We start from the raw sequence: 23,030 nt of genomic DNA, 5'->3' as shown, positions 1-23,030 counted from the left end.
ATAATTCATTACATATCCAATATCAGAATATTCCTGAATTTGATTTGAATATAATAATGGTTTATTTTTGCTAGACGGATGCGATGGCCCCGGTCTTCTGTCTTCGTTTTCCAGACACCCAACAACAGGTCTGGAAAACGAAGATCGAAGACCGGGGACATGCGTTATGTCAATGGGAGAACATGTGTAGGGGGCAAGGTCCAAAGTCCATTCTAACCCGCGCACGTGTTTTGTACACACTTTGCACTGCTTTGTACACACTTCGTGCGTGAACTACAAACGCTTTCACACGAGTGTGATATGTGTCCCCGGTCTTCGGTCTTCGGTCTTCGTTTTCCAGACACCCAGCGCATAGAGCACTTTTAAGTGATTATGCGCTATATAAGCACCAATTTATTATTATTTTCGCCAGAATAAAATGTAATGGAAACAACTTGAATGAAAAATTTCATGAAACAGGAAGCTTTAGCAATTCAAAACAGGATGCATGAAAATCAACTTTACATTCATTCACTCATCGTAAAGCAGATATGAACCAATAGCGCCATCTCGAGTCCTCAACTACTCATACCTTGCCAGTTTCCTTACCCATAATGCTAGTGTAATCTAGTGATATAGACCCACTTTAATGATAACATGCTAATTAACTGCTTGATACATTTATAATGCAATAATTATTTTACCAAATAGCAAAACAATTACCTTTCTTCTCAAAACATTTTAGTTTCTCTGTACAATTACAGGTCAATTTATTCCCTGTAGTATTAGTAGACATCTAAACGTATATTCTAAGACTTTGAATTTATAACACACACAGTCAAAGAGAGACCACACACAGTTCACTTCCGCTTTAAGACGGCTCTTATATAGCACACACATAAAGCAACATGAAAAAAAAAGAAAGTTACGAAGACTCAAAGAACTACAAGAAAAAACAAAATTTAATTGAACATTCAAGTTTATTTTGCTCACAATGAACATATTTATACAGGGTGTATAAGCACCACGCACGTGAAATATAATTAATATGATGATGACTATATCATATGGCATTTATAATCTGAAACTCTAAGAGGTTCTCTGTTTATGCAAAAAATTAAAGCAACTACGATAATTTAAAAGAAAAAATGAAATTAATGATCAAGGGAGTGACAACACTAATCAATATTTTTAAACAAAAATCATTTTTAAAGTACATGTAGATTTATTCTAAACATTTAATATACCGGTACTACAAAGGTTATATTTCTTTTTATATTGGTACTCTTATATTAAAATATTTTTTTCTTTCAAGTTACAATCAGGGGCTGCTCTCATTGGCGGCGGAAGCCAGAAAATTTAGAGGGTATCCACCTGAAATTTTATGAGTTGGTAACCCAAAAAATTTTGACAAGCAAAAAAAAAAAAAAAAAAAAAAAGGTCATCACCCAAAATTTTAGGGGGGGGGACAACACACGTTTAAGGGTGGGGCCACGTGAATTTAGGGGAGGGACGCAGGAAAAAATTTGACAAGCAAAAAAAAAAAAGGATATCAAAACTAAATTTAGGGGGAGGGGGGGGGGAACGTCCCCCCCCCAACTAAAATTTAGGGGGGGGACACGTCCCCCCCGCTTCCGCCGCCTATGGCTGCTCTACATTGACAACGGGATGACTGTTCCTCCCCTTGATTGGATCATTTAGTTAGTGAGAAAAAGAGGAAAAAGGAGAAACGAGAAAATGTTCACGCCAACAATAAGTTGGATTTAAAAAAATAATAAAGAAGAATATTTTCGGTATGATGAAAATCCTTCAAAGAAGGAGAGAGATTTTGAAAGGTTATTAATTTGTGACGTTATAAGCGATGAGCTTCACCATGTATCATGTAGTATAAAGTCCAAAAACTTCATTGTTTTAATGGGATATTAAAACAATATGGGAGAGATGTGAAGTGATGTGTCTGATGGATATATCCACAACACATATAAAATCACTTCTATTTTTTTTTTTTTAAAAAAAAAATGCATTTGGAGCGCTTATACATTGTACATGTACTTATGGAGAGGCTGCTCATCTGGTAAACAATTATATTTTGCCATAATTTTTTCTGCTTTTATTATAAAAACTCCAAAGTGTTATCAGAGTAAACTTCCCCTTTAAGCATAAGATATGTACATGTAATGCTAATCAAAAGTAAGGCATTTATTCATGATAGTTGACAGTTAAGATTTAATTTCCCGGATCAAACAAATAAATTACACAATACCTGTACGAAACTATGGATTCACAAATTCTAACCACTATTGCCTAACTCACTGTTACAAAACTTGCACAGCAACCAAAGTGCAATTATAGTTAATGCTCTGTACCACAGTACATAACTTCCACTATCTACCACAGTGCACTGGCTAATGCTATCTAATGTTATTACAGTTATTTACCACAGTGCACTAGTTTTGACCATCTGCCACAGTGCACTACATGTAGCTGTTGCGATCTACCGCAGTATACTAATTGTTATTTACCACAGTGCCCTAGTTGCTGTTGCTCTCTACCACAGTGAATTAAGTTATTATTTACCACAGTGCCCTAGTTGCTGCTCTACCACAGTGAAGTAGTTGTTATTTACCACAGTGCCCTAGTTGCTGCTCTCTACCACAGTGAAGTAAGTTATTATTTACCACAGTGCCCTAGTTGCTGCTCTACCACAGTGAAGTAAGTTATTATTTACCACAGTGCCCTAGTTGCTGCTCTCTACCACAGTGAATTACGTTATTATTTACCACAGTGCCCTAGTTGCTGCTCTACCACAGCGAAGTAGTTATTATTTACCACAGTGCCCTAGTTGCTGCTATCTACTACAGTGAAGTAGTTATTATTACCACAATGCCCTAGTTGCTGCTCTCTACCACAGTGAAGTATAAAAGTCATAAATACAAATACAGTTCAACTGAAGATGTATGACGAGTCATATGAATTCTGGTTACCTGCTACCGTCATGGTTTTGCCTACGCCAGAATTTTAGAAGCAATATTACCATCAATATACAAAACCGCTCTGCTCCTGGTCTCCCGGCTCCATAAGTTGCCAGTAAGATATCTTGGTATGATGCTGTGATTCGGGTACGCTTGCACAAAGGCAATTCCACTCTAGCAATGTCCTTGATCGATTTATGAATTCCCTTTGGAATACCTCTAACAGATCGACGATTGGTTAGCCGACCACCAGTATTCCAGTTTCGGCCACTACCCACTCTTGACGCTGTAGATCTCCTGAGAGCAGAGGCGGGTTGCTCAAGAACTCTTCCAGCTAAATATAAAGAGCGGACGATGCCAATGCTTCCAAGGTCAAGACTTGTTTTAGATGGAGGATGGTACCTAGTCCTGACTGCCACCTTTTTGACATCTTGTATGCCCTCATCCCCGATTCCAGCGAGTGGTGTTATCAAAAACCTGCGGAGATCTATGCACAGAAGTTCACCTGCTTTGATAGTCTCGACGTCAAGAGGTTTGTGGGCACCCTCTGCAAGAGTTGCGATGTGCTTGTTGATGGTTTCCAGAGACGTCCTTGGTTCCACCATGAATCTCTCCACACTGTCCACATAGCCATTCTGGATGTCAGTGAGCTTTCCAAGTAGCATATCTTTTTCCTGCTTCAACACTTCCATTTTCTTCTCAAAGATATTTTGGACTTTCTTCCTCAGACCGTCAAAATGAGATTCAATGGCAAGCTTGTGGGTGTTGGTTGTTGCAATGTACTTCTCGATCCTGTCTCGCATTTCCTTACTCTTTTCGAGCAGAGTGTCTCTATCCTTCTTCACCTCTGCTTCAATCACTTCCACCTTCTTGATCCGGTGGCCTTGATGCTTGTCAATGAAGCAATTGATGCAGATTACGTCGTTACAAACCACGCAGAGTATATCCTTATATACATCGCTGTGAAGAGAACAAAAAAGTGATGGACCATCGCCAATCTTTACTTGAGCGTCATCAGCAAGGTATTTGACCGTGAGGTTCGCTGCAAGTCCGGCGACACGATCCGGTCCTAGCTGGGTTCGACTGCTGCAAACCGGGCATTCCAGGTAAGAAGGGGTGGGGTGCTGTTCATCGTGTTTCTCAAGGCACGACCTGCAGAAAGTATGTCCACACTGAAGAAAAGCCGGATCCTTGAAAGCATGAAGGCATAGAGGACAGGTCAAACCTAGAGGGCTCTCTACTATTGGACATCCATCACTGAGTTGAGCTTTGGGTTGTTCTGAAAGGCAAGGAGAAATCAACTATTCAGTCTACCACATATGAAGAAATTCATTTTAGATACTGGCATAACAAATAAACATGAAGAAGCAATTGACAAAAAAAAATAAACTTTGAACATATCTACAGAATGACGCGATCTTTTAAGTTGGGGAGGTAATCATATAGGCCTTAACTGCCTTTAGTATCCACTTTCCCAGTGGTGGACCATGATCCGGAGGAGACAAAGCATTGGAGGAGCACAGCATTGTTCACAAACAATACAGTGCCCAATCCTTGTCTCCTCTGGGTCACGGTTAACCACTGCCCTTTCCTTTAAAAGTATAGATTAAATACAATTCTATTTTCACTCTTCTTTGTATGATATGTAATATAACAGGCGGATCCAGGATCTACGGTACTATATAATTGTGTGGATAGTGGTTACGAGTCCCCTTTACTACCGCCCCCCCCCCCCCCACGACCCGGCCCTTTCGGATCCGCACTTCGTGAAAGCAAGATGAGTGACCCTTATATTCATTAGTTACTTTTTTCGAATGAGATGTAATAAAAGACATTAAATCTGATGCTTGTTACGGGGAAAAGATGACGACTAATATTCCATATTTCGTAGAAACTGGTATTCGCTTTTGGATTCATGCTTGTAAAACCAACACCGTTCTGACTACTTTGCTGACATGAATCTTTCATTGAAATAAACTAGACTTACATCTAGTAGATATTAAATTGTAATATTTTGTTCATAAAAAAGTCACAAATATTATAGAGCTGTTAACAGTATATGATAACAAACAATTGAGTGCAAGAGTTTATCTACTCGACCAGAGGGCCCGTTTCATAAAGAGTTACAACTGTTGTAACTTTGTCATTATGGCAACTACCATGGCAACAGGGCTCAGCAACCAATCATAATCAAGGTTACCATGATAGTTGCCATAATGGCGAAGTTACAACAGTTATAAATCTTTATGAAGTACGGCCCCATGATGGCGGGATAATCATCTTGTCCAAACGTTAAAACCTTTATGTCAATTTATCAACATCTTGGACCCATTTCGCAAATAGTTACAACTTTGTAATAGGAACTACCATGGCAACAGGGCTCAGCAGCCAATGAAAATCAAGGTTATCATGGTAGTTGCCATAATGGCAAAGTTTTAGCAGTTGCAACTCTTTATGAGACGGGCCCCTTTAGTCAATATGGCAACACAAGCCTGCTGGAAAGAACAGTGTCACACGGTGGGATCACAGTGTGGTCATAATGACCTATGTGAAAATATAATTCACACTGTTAAAATGCATCTAATCAACAGTGTGGAGATATTTTCACACTGTGGACACCTCGACAGTGTGACTGTTCACACCGTGTTAACATAGTCGACTATGTGAATATGTGATTCACACTGTTGGAAAGCATCTAATCAACAGTGTGGAGATATTTTCACACTGTGGACACCTCGACAGTGTGACCGTTCACACCGTGTTAACATACTCGACTATGTGAATATGTGATTCACACTGTTGGAATGCATCTAATCAACAGTGTGGAGATATTCTCACACTGTGGACACCTCGACAGTGTGACTGTTCACACCGTGTTATTATAGTCGACTATGTGAATATGTGATTCACACTGTTGGAATGCATTTAATCAATAATGTGGAGATATTTTCACACTGTGGACACCTCGACAGTGTGACTGTTCACACCATGTTAACATAGTCGACTATGTGAATATGTGATTCACACTGTTGGAATGCATCTAATCAACAGTGTGGAGATATTTTCACACTGTGGACACCTCGACAGTGTGACTGTTCACACCGTGTTAACATAGTCGACTATGTGAATATGTGATTCACACTGTTGGAATCCATCTAATCAATAGTGTGGAGATATTTTCACACTGTGGACATCTCGAAAGTGTGACCGTTCACACCGTGTTAACATAGTCAACTATGTGATTCACACTGTTGGAATGCATCTAATCAACAGTGTGGAGATATTTTCACACTGTGGACACCTCGACAGTGTGACTGTTCACACCGTGTTAACATAGTCGACTATGTGAATATGTGATTCACACTGTTGGAATGCATCTAATCAACAGTGTGGAGATATTTTCACACTGTGGACACCTCGACAGTGTGACTGTTCACACCGTGTGTTAACATAGTCGACTATGTGAATATGTGATTCACACTGTTGGATTGCATCTAATCAATAGTGTGGAGATATTTTCACACTGTGGACACCTCGACAGTGTGACCGTTCACACCGTGTTAACATAGTCGACTATGTGAATATGTGATTCACACTGTTGGAATGCATCTAATCAACAGTGTGGAGATATTTTCACACTGTGGACACCTCGACAGTGTGACTGTTCACACCGTGTTAACATACTCGACTATGTGAATATGTGCTTCACACTGTTGAAATGCTCAAATTCAACAGTGTGAAGGTGATTTCACATTGTGTTCCACACTGTGGCACACACACACGCGCACACTGTGGGACACTACTATTTCCAGTAAGGAAGGCGTTTTGCCAAGTCAGCTAATAACACAATAATACATGCCTAAATTATATTACCATCAACTGTTTAGAAATAAAAGAAGCCAACTAGACATGTTGAAAGTTCGACTTTCAATCTTTCAGATGCGATTGATAAATCTACCTGACAAGATGAAATATCTCGCTATTTCTCGTCATTAATTATACATTAAAATATTAAATGTTCGAAATTTGATTGGTTTATTAAATAGAATAAATAGAAATATATTTTCATAAGTCCTTACCCGTTGGTTCATTAGTGGCATCGTTGGAACTTGTAGACTCTGTTTGTATTGGTAAAGGAGTTGGTTGACCAATCGTGACCTTCACCTCTAACCCTCTCTTAATCACTTCCAGGTCAAGTATAACGATGACTGCCCTAATAATAATAATACCGAAACATTTGATTGTTAATGAAAATCTTTCATTTGAAAATAGGACAGATTGCTCAGCTACATTATCTATCTGTATTCAGAAGCAAGAACAAATTACTGTAGTTTTAATAACCACGTGAGATTCGTTTCATCTCTACAGTCTGCAAAGAACTTGAGATATTAGACTAGAAAGATATGCTGCACAGTGATTACTAAGTGATGCCTGGCATAGCATCAGTTATGATATGTCACAACTTGCATGTATGTGTATACTTAGATTAAAAATGAATGAAGGTCAAAGTAGTAGTTGAAAATTTCCTGACATCACAACGAGATTCCACTTGTAACCATTTTCTCGAGATTCTTGCTTAAAATCATACTGCCCCACACACCAAAAAATAGGGACCAAAATTTGAACCGTAGGGGAAGGTACAATAATAGCACCCAAGGGGTGCTCATTAGTGCAAGTATGCTCATTTGTGCACCTTTAATGATGCAGTTAGCTATTTCAAGCACCGCATAGGGTGCAAAAATGAACCATGTAATAATGGTTTAAATTTGAACCTTTACAGTGTGTATAAGAAATGTATAGTAGGCCGACAAGTAAATCATTTAATTAAACATTAGTCCACGCATGCGTCAAATTTTGATTAATGCTAGGTTTGAACGATGTATGTTAATGCATACATGTAATGAAATTTGGGGTTTGATCGATTCATGAAAAAATGGCAATTCAATAAGGTAACAGGTGTGTGATTGACACATTTAAAACAGCGGCGCTCAAAGCTGCGCCCTACTCAGTAGCACCAAATCGCTGTGTTGCTTATCAACCGAGGGACACTCAAATGCCAGGGGAAGATTGACTAACTTTTATATAACTTTTTAAAAGTATTTGGAATCCGAATTTGACAGAACTACACTTCGTAAATTTTACGTCATATACAGTAGTTGTTTTTGCTCGTTTTAAATAGTCTTAATTTCGTTATCTTAGTCTGATTTCATTCAGACTTTAACGTCTTAATTGTTTCAAGCAGTCAATTGGCTGCTCTACACAAATCAATGATTATGATACGAAAAACAAAACTTATAAATACCTGTTAGCTATGAAGTTACAGGAGTAGTGATTGATTTGAAATACCGCCTTCAAATCCAGTTTCGACGTCTCTATCATCCGATTGAAAACACTGGCCAACATTGCTGAGAAAATGAATGGCAGATAACAACAACACTAACGTACACATTCATTATACCTTATTGTCAACATAATGTTCTAGCAAATTCAGAAAAAAAATCATGTGGAAAGTACATACAATAAATTATCATGAAAAATAAAAATAGCTGGGCATGGCAATGCATAGAGGTGATGTGAATCGGGGGATGTGAATCGGGGGGTAAGTCTCCAGACTTTGAACCATTAAGGTCCGGGAGAAGATGTAGTAGTCTGGATAGACAACTTCCGGCAGAAGTAGGGGGATTTACATAATTAATTTTAATTAATTTTTTAATTAGGGGTGTGTTGATTTGATGAGGTCATAAACGAAGACTTCTTGTTTATTTGTAAAGGGGAATTAACAGAATTAATTTTTGAATTAATTTTTGAATTAATTTTCTAATTAATTTTCTAATTAGGTGTGTTTTGATTTTAATGAGGTCATAAACGAATACTTCTTTGTTTGTAAAGGGGAATTAACAGAATTAATTTTTGAATTAATTTTTGAATTAATTTTCTAATTAGGTGTGTTTTGATTTTAATGAGGTCATAAACGAAGACTTCTTTGTTTGTTTGTAAAGGGGAATTAACAGAACTAATTTTTTAATTAGGTGTGTGTTGATTTTAATGAAGTCAGAGACGAAGAGTCATTGTTTATTTGTAATAATGGAAGAAGAAAATGAAATCTATTACAAGAAAGCATCATTCGTAATGTAATGAAGGGAATGGAATATTTTTTCAACACTGTCGGAGACAAAGCGGTCAAGTTGGAGATGGAGATTTTTGTAATGTGTGGAGAGTAGGGATTGATGATGGGACAATAGAATTAGGGTAGTGAGTTGGTCAAGTGTACTCTTTTGAGTGGGGATTTTGGATACAGGCAGATGTTTGCCAAGCAGATGATCTGTGCGTGTGGGGTCTTGGATGCCGACAGGTGTTTGCCAAGCAGCCTCATCTTTGTTAGGTTTTGGATAAAGCTATTAAAAGCCAAATAGTTTTCAAGACATCTGCAAGAAGCCATGTTGTAATTGGATAATTATGAATTAACGGTGACCTCGTGAAACACTTGGTTAAGGTGATCATAGGGATGCATCATTGATTAGTGGCCCTCGAATGTCATATTGGTTACACGGTGAACATAATTTCAGGGGGGAGGGTCGCTTACAATTGAACATTCCTGTTTCCACGGTTTCATGCAGGATAGCTGTCATCCAATCGGTACGTCTCAATTCGCCATTTTGCCACTATTTTGGCGTTGCAACGTCTACGGCGAAACATCAGCATCGTCATTTTCGTTGAGTTGTCGGGGGTAATAAGAGAGTTTAGCTGGAATCCACTTCATTCCCTCATATCATTCCAGCAGTGTGGCGTTGCGGCGTCTAACGGCGCCATTAGGGTTGCGGTATAAGAGGATCACAATTTACCATCTGTCAATGAGTTCGATGAAGTTTGGTGGTTGAAGATATGATTTTAAATGTCGGTCCCAATTATAAATCATTTCTCATAGATACATGTCTGTAAAAAAATTATCACACACTCTAACAGAAACAAACACTCTCTATTTATCGGATAGTGGGGGTTAACACTTCTTCCAATTGTTTGTCGCATGACCCTGCATGCCCCTCCGTTTATTATCAAAATATTCAACCTCGCGAAAACAAAAAAAATTATTCAGATCGAGAAAGTAGTTTCCAAACAAATTTATTCTAAAATGATATAGCAACGTCCTCTATCGGCTACACTATCCAAATAATAAACTGGGCGTTGTGGCGTGCGCCTGTAATCCAAGCTGTGGGGAAGTTACAAATTGATGCAGAGGCTCGAGGTTCGAGTCCTGGTCACGTCTTAAAGGTTAAAGGTCGGTCCCAGACGTAAATAATCATATCTGATTGATACACGTCTGACAAAAATCCAATACCCACACACACACAATGTAATAGTTCATCAATTACGAACCATCTGTTGGCAATACAATTCTTTCAATGGAATAGATTTTCTGAACATCTACATTTACTTCATGAAGTATCATAGTTTAGTCATACCCTCTGTCAACATTGTGATAATCTTGCTGTTATTGGCACTGCATGAAATGTTTCCTCAAGGATTTTGAAAATAAACGGAAAAGGGGCATAAATGCACGCAGGGGCGCCGCATACATGACACTTGAAAATCGCGTCGCCCTGAGGTTTTGTGTTTATAATAATAATAACAATAATAATGATAATAACACTAATATAAATAATAATGATGATAATAATGATGATAATATAAATAACTTTCTTTAAACAAAAGAGTGAATGTAATTTGTTGTTTCATTCAATCAAATCCTTGCAAACATAAACTTTGACGATTTGATCCGATTTATTGCCCTCTGTAAATATATTTCCCATAAAAATGAGATATTTTGAACTTCGATCTCGGGAAATACAAAATTGAATGAAAAAGTATTCCAAATGATAAAGTGCCCCGAGTCTATTGACAATATTGATAGATTCCTGCTCTTCGAATTGACAATCGATCTGAATAATTATTTTTTGTTTTCGCGAGGTTGAAGATTTTGATAATAAACGGAGGGGCATGCAGGGTCATGCGACAAACAATTGGAAGAAGTGTTAACCCCCACTATCCGATAAATAGAGAGTGTTTGTTTCTGTTAGAGAGTGTGTGTGTGCGATAATTTTTTACAGACATGTATCTATGAGAAATGATGATTTATAATTGGGACCGTCATTTAAAATCATATCTTCAACCACCAAACTTCATCAAACTCATTGACAGATGGTAAATTGTGATCCTCTTATACCGCAACCCTATAAAGACGCCGCAACGCCACACTGCTGGAATGATACGAGGGAATGAAGTGGATTCCAGCTAAACTCTACCCCCGACAACTCCACGAAAATGACGATGCTGATGTTTCGCCGTAGACGTTGCAACGCCAAAATAGTGGCAAAATGGCGGATTGAGACGTACCGATTGGATGACAGCAATCCTGCATGAAACCGTGGAAACAGGAATGTTCAATTGTAAGCGACCCTCCCCCCTGAAATTATGTTCACCCTGTAACCCATATGACATTCGAGGGCCACTAATCAATGATGCATCCCTATGATCACCTTAACCAAGTGTTTCACGAGGTCACCGTTAATGCATAATTATCCAATTACAACATGGCTTCTTGCAGATGTCTCGAAAACTATTTGGCTTTTAATAGCTTTATCCAAAACCTAACGAAGATGAGGCTGCTTGGCAAACACCTGTCGGCATCCAAGACCCCACACGCACAGATCATCTGCTTGGCAAACATCTGCCTGTATCCAAAATCCCCACTCAAAAGAGTACACTTGACCAACTCACTACACTGTTAGAAAATTTATCCTTAAAATAAAAGAAATTCCTGCAGCAGAGTCTCGAGATCATCTGTAATCTTATTGAATTGCGTAATCTTACAGGAATTTGGTATTTGGTGTATGGAATCTTACAAATTTCCTTGAATAAAACACCCTTTTCCCCTTTTTTTAACAGACCTGTTATGTTAAATTGCAGAAAAATTCCTGTTTTATGAATTTACAGAATGATTCTGTTATTGCTTTCTGCAAAATCTTCTGTTTATTTTCTGTAAAATCACGGGTTTTTTAACAGTGTACCCTAATTCTATTGTCCCATCATCAATCCTACTCTCCACACATTACAAAAATCTCCGTCTCCAACTTGACCGCTTTGTCTCAGTGTTGAAAAAATATTCCATTCCCTTCATTACATTACGAATGATGCTTTCTTGTAATAGATTTCATTTTCTTCTTCCATTATTACAAATAAACAATGACTCTTCGTCTCTGACTTCATTAAAATCAACACACACCTAATTCAAAATTAATTCTGTTAATTCCCCTTTACAAACAAACAAAGAAGCCTTCGTTTATGACCTCATTAAAGTCAACACACTCCTAATTCAAAAATTAATTCAAAAATTAATTCTGTTAATTCCCCTTTACAAATAAACAAGGAGTCTTCGTTTATGATCCCATTTAATCAACACACCCCTAATTAAAAAATTGATTAAAATTAATTATGTTAATCCCCCTACTTCCGCCGGGAGTTGTCTATCCAGACTACTATATCTTCTCCGGGGTTCAAGTCATACCGCAGCACTCGCGTCCTTTGGCAAGGCATTTATCTACATTCACCCCTCTCCACCCAGGTGTAGTTATTGGTACCGGTAGGAAGGAGTTCCTTGAATGCTCGATGCGCCCGATCAGGGTAGCCGTGCTAAAGCCGCGCGCGGGGTAATAGTATGCAGCACTTTAAACATTTGTATTTAGTGCTAGCGTTGCATATCATTATTATATAATGAAAATGAATGTTTACAACATTCTGCCTTGCCGTGACAAAACACTCTGTCGTTTTCAATTTTTTTCAATTTTTTCTTGATTTGGAAGAGGACCTACTTCACTCTCAAATCGTTTCTGGCATGCCTCAGGACTTACTGTTTCACTTCGCAATGCATGCACAATTACGTTTAGTACAGCAAGGTCTCGAATCAATGAATAGATTTTCTCCTTACTAGCCTACTCATGTTAAAAATATGAAATGTGGAATGTATGAAACATAAACAATGATTGTGATGTCTGTAAAGATGTGACTCCTTTTTGCTTACTTGTTAGAGGGAGTTTATCCACATTTCTGGTATTAGAGGGAAAAGAACGAGTGGGGCGCCTTTGGCAGTCTCGCCTGCATTACGCGATGCAATGTAAAGCAGAGATGACTGATAAAATCACAAAATAACACCATTCATATAATAATATAATGCTATGTTCATTGACCCAAAATGGCATTTGACCTTGATAAAGTGACCTTAGACGTGTGCTAGATGAGCAATTATATTGAACACCCCTATGTCCAAATTTCATTAACTATATCCATAAACTTTCAAAGTTATGGCAATTCAACAATAATTACCTCCAACATGGCCAAACTTTATTGACCTCAAATGAGCTTTGACTTTGGTCATGTAAATAAGATGTTCAGGGATACCTGATTATTCATATGTCCAAGTTTTATGAACTAGCTCCATAAACTTTCAAAGTTACGATGGAAATTCGGCAAAGGCCAACGACATGGCCAAGTTAATTGACCCCCAAAAATTAAAGGACAAGTCCACCCCAACAAAAAGTTTATTTTAATAAAAAGAGAAAAATCCAACAAGTACAACACTGAAAATTTCATCAAAATTGGATGTAAAATAAGAAAGTTATGACATTTTAAAGTTTAAACTTAATTTCACAAAACGGTTATCTGCACATTCTGGTTGGTATGCAAATGAGGAGACTGATGACATCATCCACTCACTATTTCTTTTGTATTTCATTATATGAAATATTCAAATTTTCTCCTCATTGTCAAGTGACAATAATAATAAATTCCTCCCTGAACATGTGGAATTTGCATTGTTTGATACTATCTAGTTCAATCAAGTTGGTCCTTATTGACAAATCTGTAAAAAATGAAATATTGCATAATTCAAACATTAAAAAACAAAGAAATAGTGATTGAGGGACATCATCGACTGTCTCATTTGCACGTCACTGAGTTGCGCATATCAGTTTTTGTGAAAAATAAGAGAAACTTTAAAATGACATAGCTTTCTTATTTTACATCCGATTTTGATGAAATTTTCAATGTTGTACTAGTTGGATTTTTCTCTTTTTATTCAAATCATCTTTTTTGGGGGGTGGACTTGTCCTTTAAAGTGAAAATTTGAACGATATTGGTTAAAAACAAGAAAGTTATAAATGAAGTTGGAAAAAAATGGAAATCAATTTTACGAGGATATAAAACAATAGGCAACCTGGGTAATATTTTGATTACGGTCCCAAGTGAATAGGTACTAGACATGCTAGAGAAAACCACAAATCACTTGCATTAAGTACATGGCCAATCGCCCCTTGCCATCCTCGTAAACTTGATATCCTCGTAAAATTGATTTCCATTTTTTTTTACTTACTTGGTTGCCAATTTGAAATTTGCGTAGTCTTATAGGGATCTTAGTATTAAAGCATACGTAACTTTCTTATTGCTTGTCCGAATTCTTTCAAACTTTCACCATTCTGTTATACCTATTTTCCCCCCTTTCCCACAAAACATTCTTTGACCGGAAAGGTCGGATTTCCATTTAAACCACATAAATATTTACCAGTGACGGTGTTCGTCCCATCTGAAATAACCAACCGATAGTTCGATCTCTGACTTGATCCCCGCCGACTTGGTAATTTCCTATATTCCTGAAAGATATGGAAATAGAGATGATAATGTTGAGGGGAATCAACTCGATTACTTGAAAAACATTAAAAACTTTGAAAAAACCAATGTAATACAATATAATGTAACGACAATAATAATTACAAAAAAACAGTAATAATATAAATAATGATAAAATTCACGATGATTATAATAACTATAGGTATTACTAATCATGTCAATCAATGACGTAATGAGCCAAAAATATTAAAGGTGGCAAGGCGTGGCGCAAAATAAAAAAATAAGAGCAACCAGAGTTGCCAACCTGAAAAAGAACATTTCAGTATTTTTAAAGTTGAAAAAAATCAGTATTTTCAAAAAATACCATAGGACAACACATTAAGCTGAAACTTTAGAAATAAGTATTTTACATTAAACTATCAATATTTTTCCCACTTTTCAGTACTAAATACTGAAAATTAGTACTACTTGGCAGCTCTGAGCAACCGACTCAAAATGTTGACCTTCTCGATGAAAGAAGGGATACAATATTTTGTGATAGATTGTGGCATATTCAAAATATGATATCATAATTTTACCCCCCCCCCCTCCTTAAACTCTGTGCACACTTTGCGATTCGATCCCAATTACTAAGAAATTGTAATAACATTTGGAAGGCATAATCCAACCAATATGATCTTAGAGTTCAGAATAGTGAAGGAATACTGAAATGGAAATTCAGTCTAGCTCGAGTCTCCCTGCAGTGTACAAAAAGCAAATTCGAATCCAAATCGTAATGATGTCATCATCGGCTGCGAATTGAAGCCGATTCAGACTCAACCATGTGCCGAACTTCAATTGAAATAATTTTGCTTAATTATTGGAACTTCCACATTAATATGCAATAGGCCAAGACGATGTAAAAATAGCGCCCGGAGGGGCCACTCACATTGACGAGTGGATACCATGCGCGACCCCCAAAACACGTAAAAGGATGTCTTTTTCACGATAGGGCACTTTACGTACATAACGTGATAAGGGTGTCAAAACACCAAAATAATGAAAAAAGGGTATCTATTTCGCTAGGAAAATACGTGTGTAGGGTCTAATTTGCGGGGATGATAAAACAAATTAAAATGTTTTATAAAGGATGTCCTTTTTGCCCCAACACTTCGTGTTTAGAGTCCGATTTGCGCAAGGTGTAGAAGGTGGGGTCGTACTAAACCAAATAAGGTAAAGCCGACGACCGAAGGACCCGTAACAATAAAACATTCCTGTACTTGTTAAGGGGTGCATTTTCAGAATATGGGAATTACAATACGTGTTTAGGGTGCTTTTCGATCGAAAAGCACCCTAAACACGTATTGTAATTGGTCGCGCATGGTATCCACTCGTGAACGGAAGCGTCCCCCCCACCCCCCTGGAAATAGCGTCGCATAGTGCGCGCTGGGCTTTAGTCGTGAACTTGAAAATTCGGAGCTTCATCCTTCATCAGGACTAAATTGGTTTGTTAGTAGGGGAAGAGGAATTAGTGCAGTGGTTAAGATAAGAACAAAAACAAGAATGAAACTACCGGATTCGTTCCTGGTCCATTCAAAATCTATTCTAGCAAGTCAGATTCGACCCTGTCCCATCCCCTATATTTGACTTAGGCCTATTCCACGGGTGGCTGAGCAGAGGATTATCTTTTGTGCTTATGGGGGAGGGGGGGGGGGCAACAATAAAACAAAGGATAATCCTCTGCTCCGCCGCCCATAGCCTATTTCAAACTTTAGGCTAAGGCTTAGCCCCCACCCCCGTCTTATCGACCACCAAAAAAGTACACCACTTTGGAATTTAATAATACTGCCACTGATGACAAGAATACTTACCAATAACTGGACAAGCGGTTGGTCGACCTTATCTCCTCTGACAATCGCCTGAAATAAACAAAGAAGAAGAAAGATTAGCGCCGCTGCTTTCGAAATGGACCCATTAATTAACCATTTATTCATTTTTTAGATTACCTCGTGACAACACTGCATCCTCATCTCATACGATGAAATAATCTAATATAATGATTTATATATATATATATATATATATATATATATATATATATATATATATATATATACATGTAAATTTTTAATAAATTTGAATTAACTTTTGATTGGCAAAAATTACTTTTTGATTTGTATTGTCACTATATACTACACATAAACGCACACACAAATATATATATGTTCATGTATATTTATGTTGTGACAATACAAATCAAAAAGTAAATGTTTTTTGCCAATCAAAAAGTTTATTCACATTTGCTCAAAATTTCGCCGTTCCCTTAGTTTGTATGTGTGCTATATATAAAAAAAAATGCCAAAACTGTTGTTTGTTTGTTGACGATCAGTCATGTTTGACTAGCAACTCGTTACTATTTTTTCTTCTTTCTTTTCTTTTTTCCTCATCTGTACTCTCCCATTTTGTTGTATAATTATATGTACTCTAAAAAATAATTGATGAAAATAACAAACTGTGCTAGTGAATATTGGTCGATCGGACCGGCATAAATTGTCAAAGTCAATCAATTTACTGATAAGCTAGATCTGTTTTGATTGAAAACGAATATTTTTAACCAGTTGGACATTCATGTATGTATGTATGTATATATATATATATATATATATATATATATATAATATATGTATATATATACACACACACACTGAGAGATTGGTTTGACCTATTAACTGTAAGAGTGTAAAAAAATAACCACCATTATAGGCCCACAACATTTAGTTCCATATTCCGCTTATGATATTTTAAAACATTAATTGTAATAGCATTTAAGAGAAGCAAAATGAAAATAATTTCAAAGAAAAATAACAATTTGAGATGCTATTGATTATAAACATGAACATGCTTTCCTAACCATTATGTACATGTATACCAGATGTTGGCATTCTCCAAATGCTATCACAACTCATGTTTAACATGAATAATGGCAATGAATTTATATATTAGCAAAAAAATGCACTAGCTATAGGAAGTTTGGTACAAATAGTATCCGGTAAACTTACAGATAGTGCGCCTTCTGATAGCAAATCTCTCATCCTAGCTGATCCGTCTTCTGTATACATAGCTACTTTAGCGAGTCTTTCCCCTTTCCGAGTTGTGGTGTAAATGATGATACAAACTGCGCGCCTTTATGGAGCAACTCGGTGCTTTATGGCGTGCACATGTGTACGAGCAGTGTCCAGCGGATATTACGTAATTGTACGGCAGTCAATGGACAATGCGCGTGAGCTGCTGGTACTTCACGCCAATGGCGGAGAAGAACGTTGAATGAACGTAAAGCCGGAAGGAGTTACAAGACAAAGAAGGCGAACTAATTCTACGTGCACACAACGTAATCACATAGTATTACCCACTTGTCAATATTTTGTATGTGAATATAGGCCTATATACCCGGGGGGAGGGGGGGGGGGCACTTCCATTTACGAGTGGATACCATGCGCGACCATGGCGTCTCGAAAAGCACCCTAAACACGTAATTTCCATATTGTGAAAATGCACCCCTTAACAAGTATTGGCGTGTAAAACCCTACCCTTAACAAGTATTGGAAACAAAACGATACTCTTGGCAAATATTCCCTGAAATGAACCCCTAAACAAGTACAGGAATGTTTTATTGTTACGGGTCCTTCGGTCGTCGGCTTTATAGAGTCCGATTTGCGCGAGGTGTAGACGGTGGAATCGTACTAAACCAAATAAGGTAAATTTACCTTATTTGGTTTAGTACGATGTAAATTTAATTTATTTGGTTTAGTAGGATTCCACCATCTACACCTCGCGCAAATCGGACTCTAAACACGAAGTGTTGGGGCAAAAAGGACATCCTTTATAAAACATTTTAATTTTGTTTTATCATTCCCGCAAATTCGACCCTAAACACGTAATTTTCCTAGCGAAATAGATACCCTTTTTTCATTATCTATGTGTTTTTGACACCCTTATCACGTTACGTACGTAACGTGCCCTATCGTGAAAAAGACATCCTTTTTACGTGTTTTGTTGGTCGCGCATGGTATCCACTCGTCAATGTAAGTGGCCCCCCGGGCCTATATAGCGCATAAAAAAATATTGGGTGAAAATGCTCCTTGAGAGTAATTGTGTCCAACCAACATTGGGCATTTCTTTTGGGTATTTTTATTTCTCCAGTGTGATAAAAAATAATTGCCCATTCTAAAGTAATTGCTGCTCATTTTTAACCATACTTATTTCAAATAACCAGAACTTTGCTATTTCTCGACAATCTTATATATCAAATTAAAGAGGAGATATTGAACTTCTTAAAAATATGGTTTTCTTTTTGAAATCTGATACAGCCCGCCAAGTGACTTTTTGGTATCTCCTCAAATTTTTTTTTCTCACTCATGAATGAGTGACAAAATGAGAAATCGTGCCAGCCTGATGCCAGCCTGACACTTGCACGATTTTGTGTCACGCATTGGCACGACTCAAGTCGTGCCAGTGCGTAAACTAGTCGTGAACTGGCGTGAAGTGTGCGTAAACACGTCGTGACATGTCGTGACTGCGTGCCATGTCGGGACGAGAATTTTGAAATGTTCAAAATTTTGGTCACGACAAAATTTAGCCACCGGGTCGTGAACTATGCGCAAACTGTTCGTGAATTCGTCGTGAACTCGTCGGGACGACGCGGGAGGATGCGTGCCAGTGCGTGGCGGTGCGCGCCATGCCACGACTGTCACGAATGGTTCACGAACAGCTCACGTCGTGTTCACGAATAGTTCAGCACGACACCGTCCGAATTGCGCAAACTCGTCGTGCCAATGCGGGAAGTGCGTAAACTATGCGCAAACTATGCGTGAACTCGTCGTGCCAGTTCGTGTCAATGTGGACACTGATTGGCACGCATTCGTGAACTATTCGTGAACAGCTTGTCGTGAACTATGCGTGAACAAGTCGTAAAACAGTGCGTTCGTGCCCCAAAATGGCACGACTTGCCACGACAAAATCGTGGCCAAAAGTCGTGCAAGTGTCAGCCTTGCATGACACTTGCACGATTTTGTGTCACGCATTGGTACGACTCAAGTCGTGCCAGTGTGCAAACTAGTCGTGAACTGGCGTGAAGTGTGCGTAAACACGTCGTTACATGTTGTGACTGCGTGCCATGTCGGGACGAGAATTTTGAAATGTTCAAAATTTTGATCACGACAAAATTTAGCCACCGGGTCGTGAACTATGCGCAAACTGTTCGTGAACTCGTGAATTCATCGGGACGATGCGGGAGGATGCGTGCCAGTGCGTGGCAGTGCGCGCCATGCCACGATTGTCACGACTGTCACGAATGGTTCACGAACAGCTCACGTCGTGTTCACGAATAGTTCAGCACGACACCGTCCGAATTGCGCAAACTCGTCGTGCCATTGCGGGAATGGGGTAAACTATGCATGAACTCGTCGTGCCAGTTCGTGTCAATGTGGACACTGACGGGCACGCATTCGTGAACTATTCGTTAACTTGTCGTGAACTATGCGTGAACAAGTCGTAAAGCAGTGCGGGAGCCTCCCAGTTCGTGCCCCAAAATGGCACGACATGCCACGACAAAATCGTGGCCAAAAGTCGTGCAAGTGTCAGCCTGCTATATGTAATTCTAGATGAAAGAGGAAATTGTAAGCTTTACAATGGTAGGTCATATGTCTATTGTATTTGTGATTGAGTTATGATAAATCATCGATAAATCTCGGTTTCGTTTTTTTTTTGTGAGACGCATTGTATAGTTGAGGCCGAAACATGCTACACTGTTAGAAAAACCCTGATTTTGCAGAAAGCAATACCAGAATCATTCTGTGAATTCATAAAAAAGATATTTTTTCTGCATTTTAACAGAACAGGTCTGTTTATAAAAATGAAAAAAGTGTGTTTTATTTAAGGAACTTCAGGTTCCATACTCCAAATGCCGATTTCCTGTAATTTTACATGATATATTGTAAGATTACCTAGGTGTTCTCTTCTCAAGACTCTGCTATAGGAGCTTCTTTTGTTTTAAGGATATATTTTCTAACAGTGTAGATTTTAGAGCCTATGGCTGAAATGCTTTTTATTTCCTTTTCCTCCTACTTTTCCTAATTCTTCCAATCAACTTTTAATGCTTTCTTCTCTCTTTTCTCTTCCTCCTAATCCTCATCACCTTTACTCCTTCTGTGATACCCCTGTTCTTCTTTCACTATGACGAATTCGACAAAAATCATAATAGTCCCTTGCGAAGAGCGCATCTAGTTTTATATCAGATGCATTAAAAAGATGCTGATCCCCCATCCTATTGAAAATTTTAAAATGAAATTAAAAATAATTGTACTACAGTATGTATCATCCGATATTTCTAAGGTTACAAGCTTAATTTTTTTTACATGAATCTTGTTTTCAGTCCGTAACTATTGCACTTTTACCCCTTTTTAATTAAATAGATGAAGAATGACAATCAAAATAATGGCCTTCGAAAAAAGCAGAGTTTGGTGTCAGCACTTGCGTGTGAGCGGACGACAATTAGGTTGCACTTTCAAAAGCCACTTGTATGTTAAAAGTATACGCGCTTGCTGGTCTTTTGCTTAATGATCAGATGATACATTCGAGATCGTATAAAACTTCAGAAGTACGATGAGTGTATCACGTGTAAGCAAGTACCCGCGGATTCTTATAGTTCCACCTTTGACTATTTTTAAAACTCACAAGATTTTCCTAGATGTCAAGTGACAGAAAGAAAGAAAAAGTACAAAAAAATGATATAGATCATCATGCTTTTTGCCTGAATATCAACGATAATTTCATTTATTTTATTTATTTATCTATTCATTTTTTTCTGTATTTTTATTCAGTTAGTTAGCTACTATTTTCAGGTTTTAACCATTGAAATTGAGAAGGATTACTATGTAACCTCTTTATGATTATTATTTCAGAATAAATCAAGTAACTAGACTAAGTGCCCGCTAATATTCAGTTATTTCTTTTCGTATGTATTACATTCTGGATATTAATTTTGTTCTTGTTAGTACGCACACACTAAGGCAACGAGTAATTTACTACAGAGTGACGTTTTGTTGCTTTTGAATATATACCTTAATGTCATTGTTTTATCTATTATTTTTTCAGATGTTTGCTTTCAAAATTTCAGGAAGATTCATTTTATAACTATTTCAGAATAAACAGAATTACGAAACGAAGTGTCCACTTGCAGTCATCCCTATCTCTATTCGTATTACATTCTGAATATAGAATTTTGGCCTAGTCTGGTCAAAACGTATACAAAGACAACGAGAAGAAATGTCCTGCTCCTTTTACGCCAAATTACGAGGCTTTGATTTATTTTTCGTTATGTGTTTAATATCTGCATTTTTGGTGAGCAAATGTGATTGGAATAATTCCCACTTCTCTATTTTCAAGACAAATTATTTTTCATTTATCCCATGAAACTAGCGGCATCACAATTCTCCATCATACATGCCATAGTTTACAGTGCACTTGTGTATCATTTTGTACTTCCTTGGAAATTGGGAGGTACATGAAATAATTTGCATTTCGTTGTTACTCCATCTTTTTTATCACCATGGAAATAACATAGTGATACTTTCATCTTCAGTTGATATTATATTTGATGGCAATTTGATTGTTCAATAATATAATCTTTGATTTCGTGCCAGCCATCGCGACCTCGAAAGAATAAAAAAAATTGTATCGCGTGATTGACTTAAACTTGACCTTAACGTGAAGGGTGGATTCTCTTCTAAAATTTTCTGCCGGTATCATCAAATGGGTCGATATAGTCAGGTATACAGGATAAATTTTCTTTAAATACTCTCACATTCTGTGAGTTTGGTATCACTCGGGTAAATCGGAGATCACTGCGAAAAGCTGAGAGAAAGCCGATCCTCTGGTCTCTTCCTGCATGCGAGTTGCCGAATTATTAGGTGAGTATCTTTATCTTTGTAATTTGCGCCAAATTTGCCATAGCCTCTAATTGGTGTTGTATAAACATCTTTCTGGTATTAGACCAAAACCAAACTTGTGGTGTTTAATACTTGTCTGGTGTGGACAATAGATTCTGGGCTGGTGTTAAATCAACACCGGAGTTTTTCAGTATGTTCAATGACATATGGTTGGTTTAGAGCCCGCGTTTTTCGTAAAAGACTATGTATCATGAATATTCATGATACGAATTGTAAATCTATAAAATATTTTGTCAACGACCTTGTGAATAAATGGCATGGTCGCGTGTCCGAATCCCAATAAAGGCAAGAAACCATTTCGAAAAAAATACATATTTTAAAATAAAAATTCAGGCGAGCTTTGAACAGAATTTAAGTCAGAATTGTAGCTTAAAATCAAAGACTCCAATATTGATTATCTGACTTACGGAAGGATAAA

At 37.6% G+C, this 23,030-nt stretch overlaps 1 protein-coding gene across 1 annotated transcript; it reads right to left on the bottom strand.

Annotated features, from left to right (window-relative positions):
• Positions 1–1,996: 1,996 nt before the first annotated feature.
• LOC121417139 (tripartite motif-containing protein 3-like) lies at positions 1,997–17,905 on the bottom strand. Its single transcript, XM_041610727.1, has 6 exons — positions 17,666–17,905; positions 16,478–16,525; positions 14,563–14,650; positions 8,254–8,356; positions 7,031–7,164; positions 1,997–4,230 (listed from the first exon to the last, which is right to left on the bottom strand). The coding sequence occupies exons 1-6, from the start codon at positions 17,723–17,725 to the stop codon at positions 2,960–2,962; spliced, it is 1,704 nt and encodes a 567-aa protein (XP_041466661.1). The 5' UTR covers positions 17,726–17,905; the 3' UTR covers positions 1,997–2,959.
• Positions 17,906–23,030: the final 5,125 nt, after the last annotated feature.

This window comes from Lytechinus variegatus, chromosome 6 (assembly GCF_018143015.1).
Source record: "Lytechinus variegatus isolate NC3 chromosome 6, Lvar_3.0, whole genome shotgun sequence".
Lineage (NCBI taxonomy): Eukaryota > Metazoa > Echinodermata > Echinoidea > Temnopleuroida > Toxopneustidae > Lytechinus > Lytechinus variegatus.
Note: the sequence above shows the minus strand (reverse complement) of the source record. Positions and strands in the feature narration are given on the sequence as shown.

Excerpts from the sequence above, each read along its gene's own strand:
- LOC121417139 (XM_041610727.1), bottom strand. The coding sequence starts at position 17,725 with ATGTATACAGAAGACGGATCAGCTAGGATGAGAGATTTGCTATCAGAA. Across the intron at positions 16,526-17,665 it reads TATCAGAAGGCGCACTATCT|GCGATTGTCAGAGGAGATAA; the intron begins GTAAGTTTACCG and ends TGTTTATTTCAG. Across the intron at positions 4,231-7,030 it reads TGCCACTAATGAACCAACGG|AACAACCCAAAGCTCAACTC; the intron begins GTAAGGACTTAT and ends CTTGCCTTTCAG.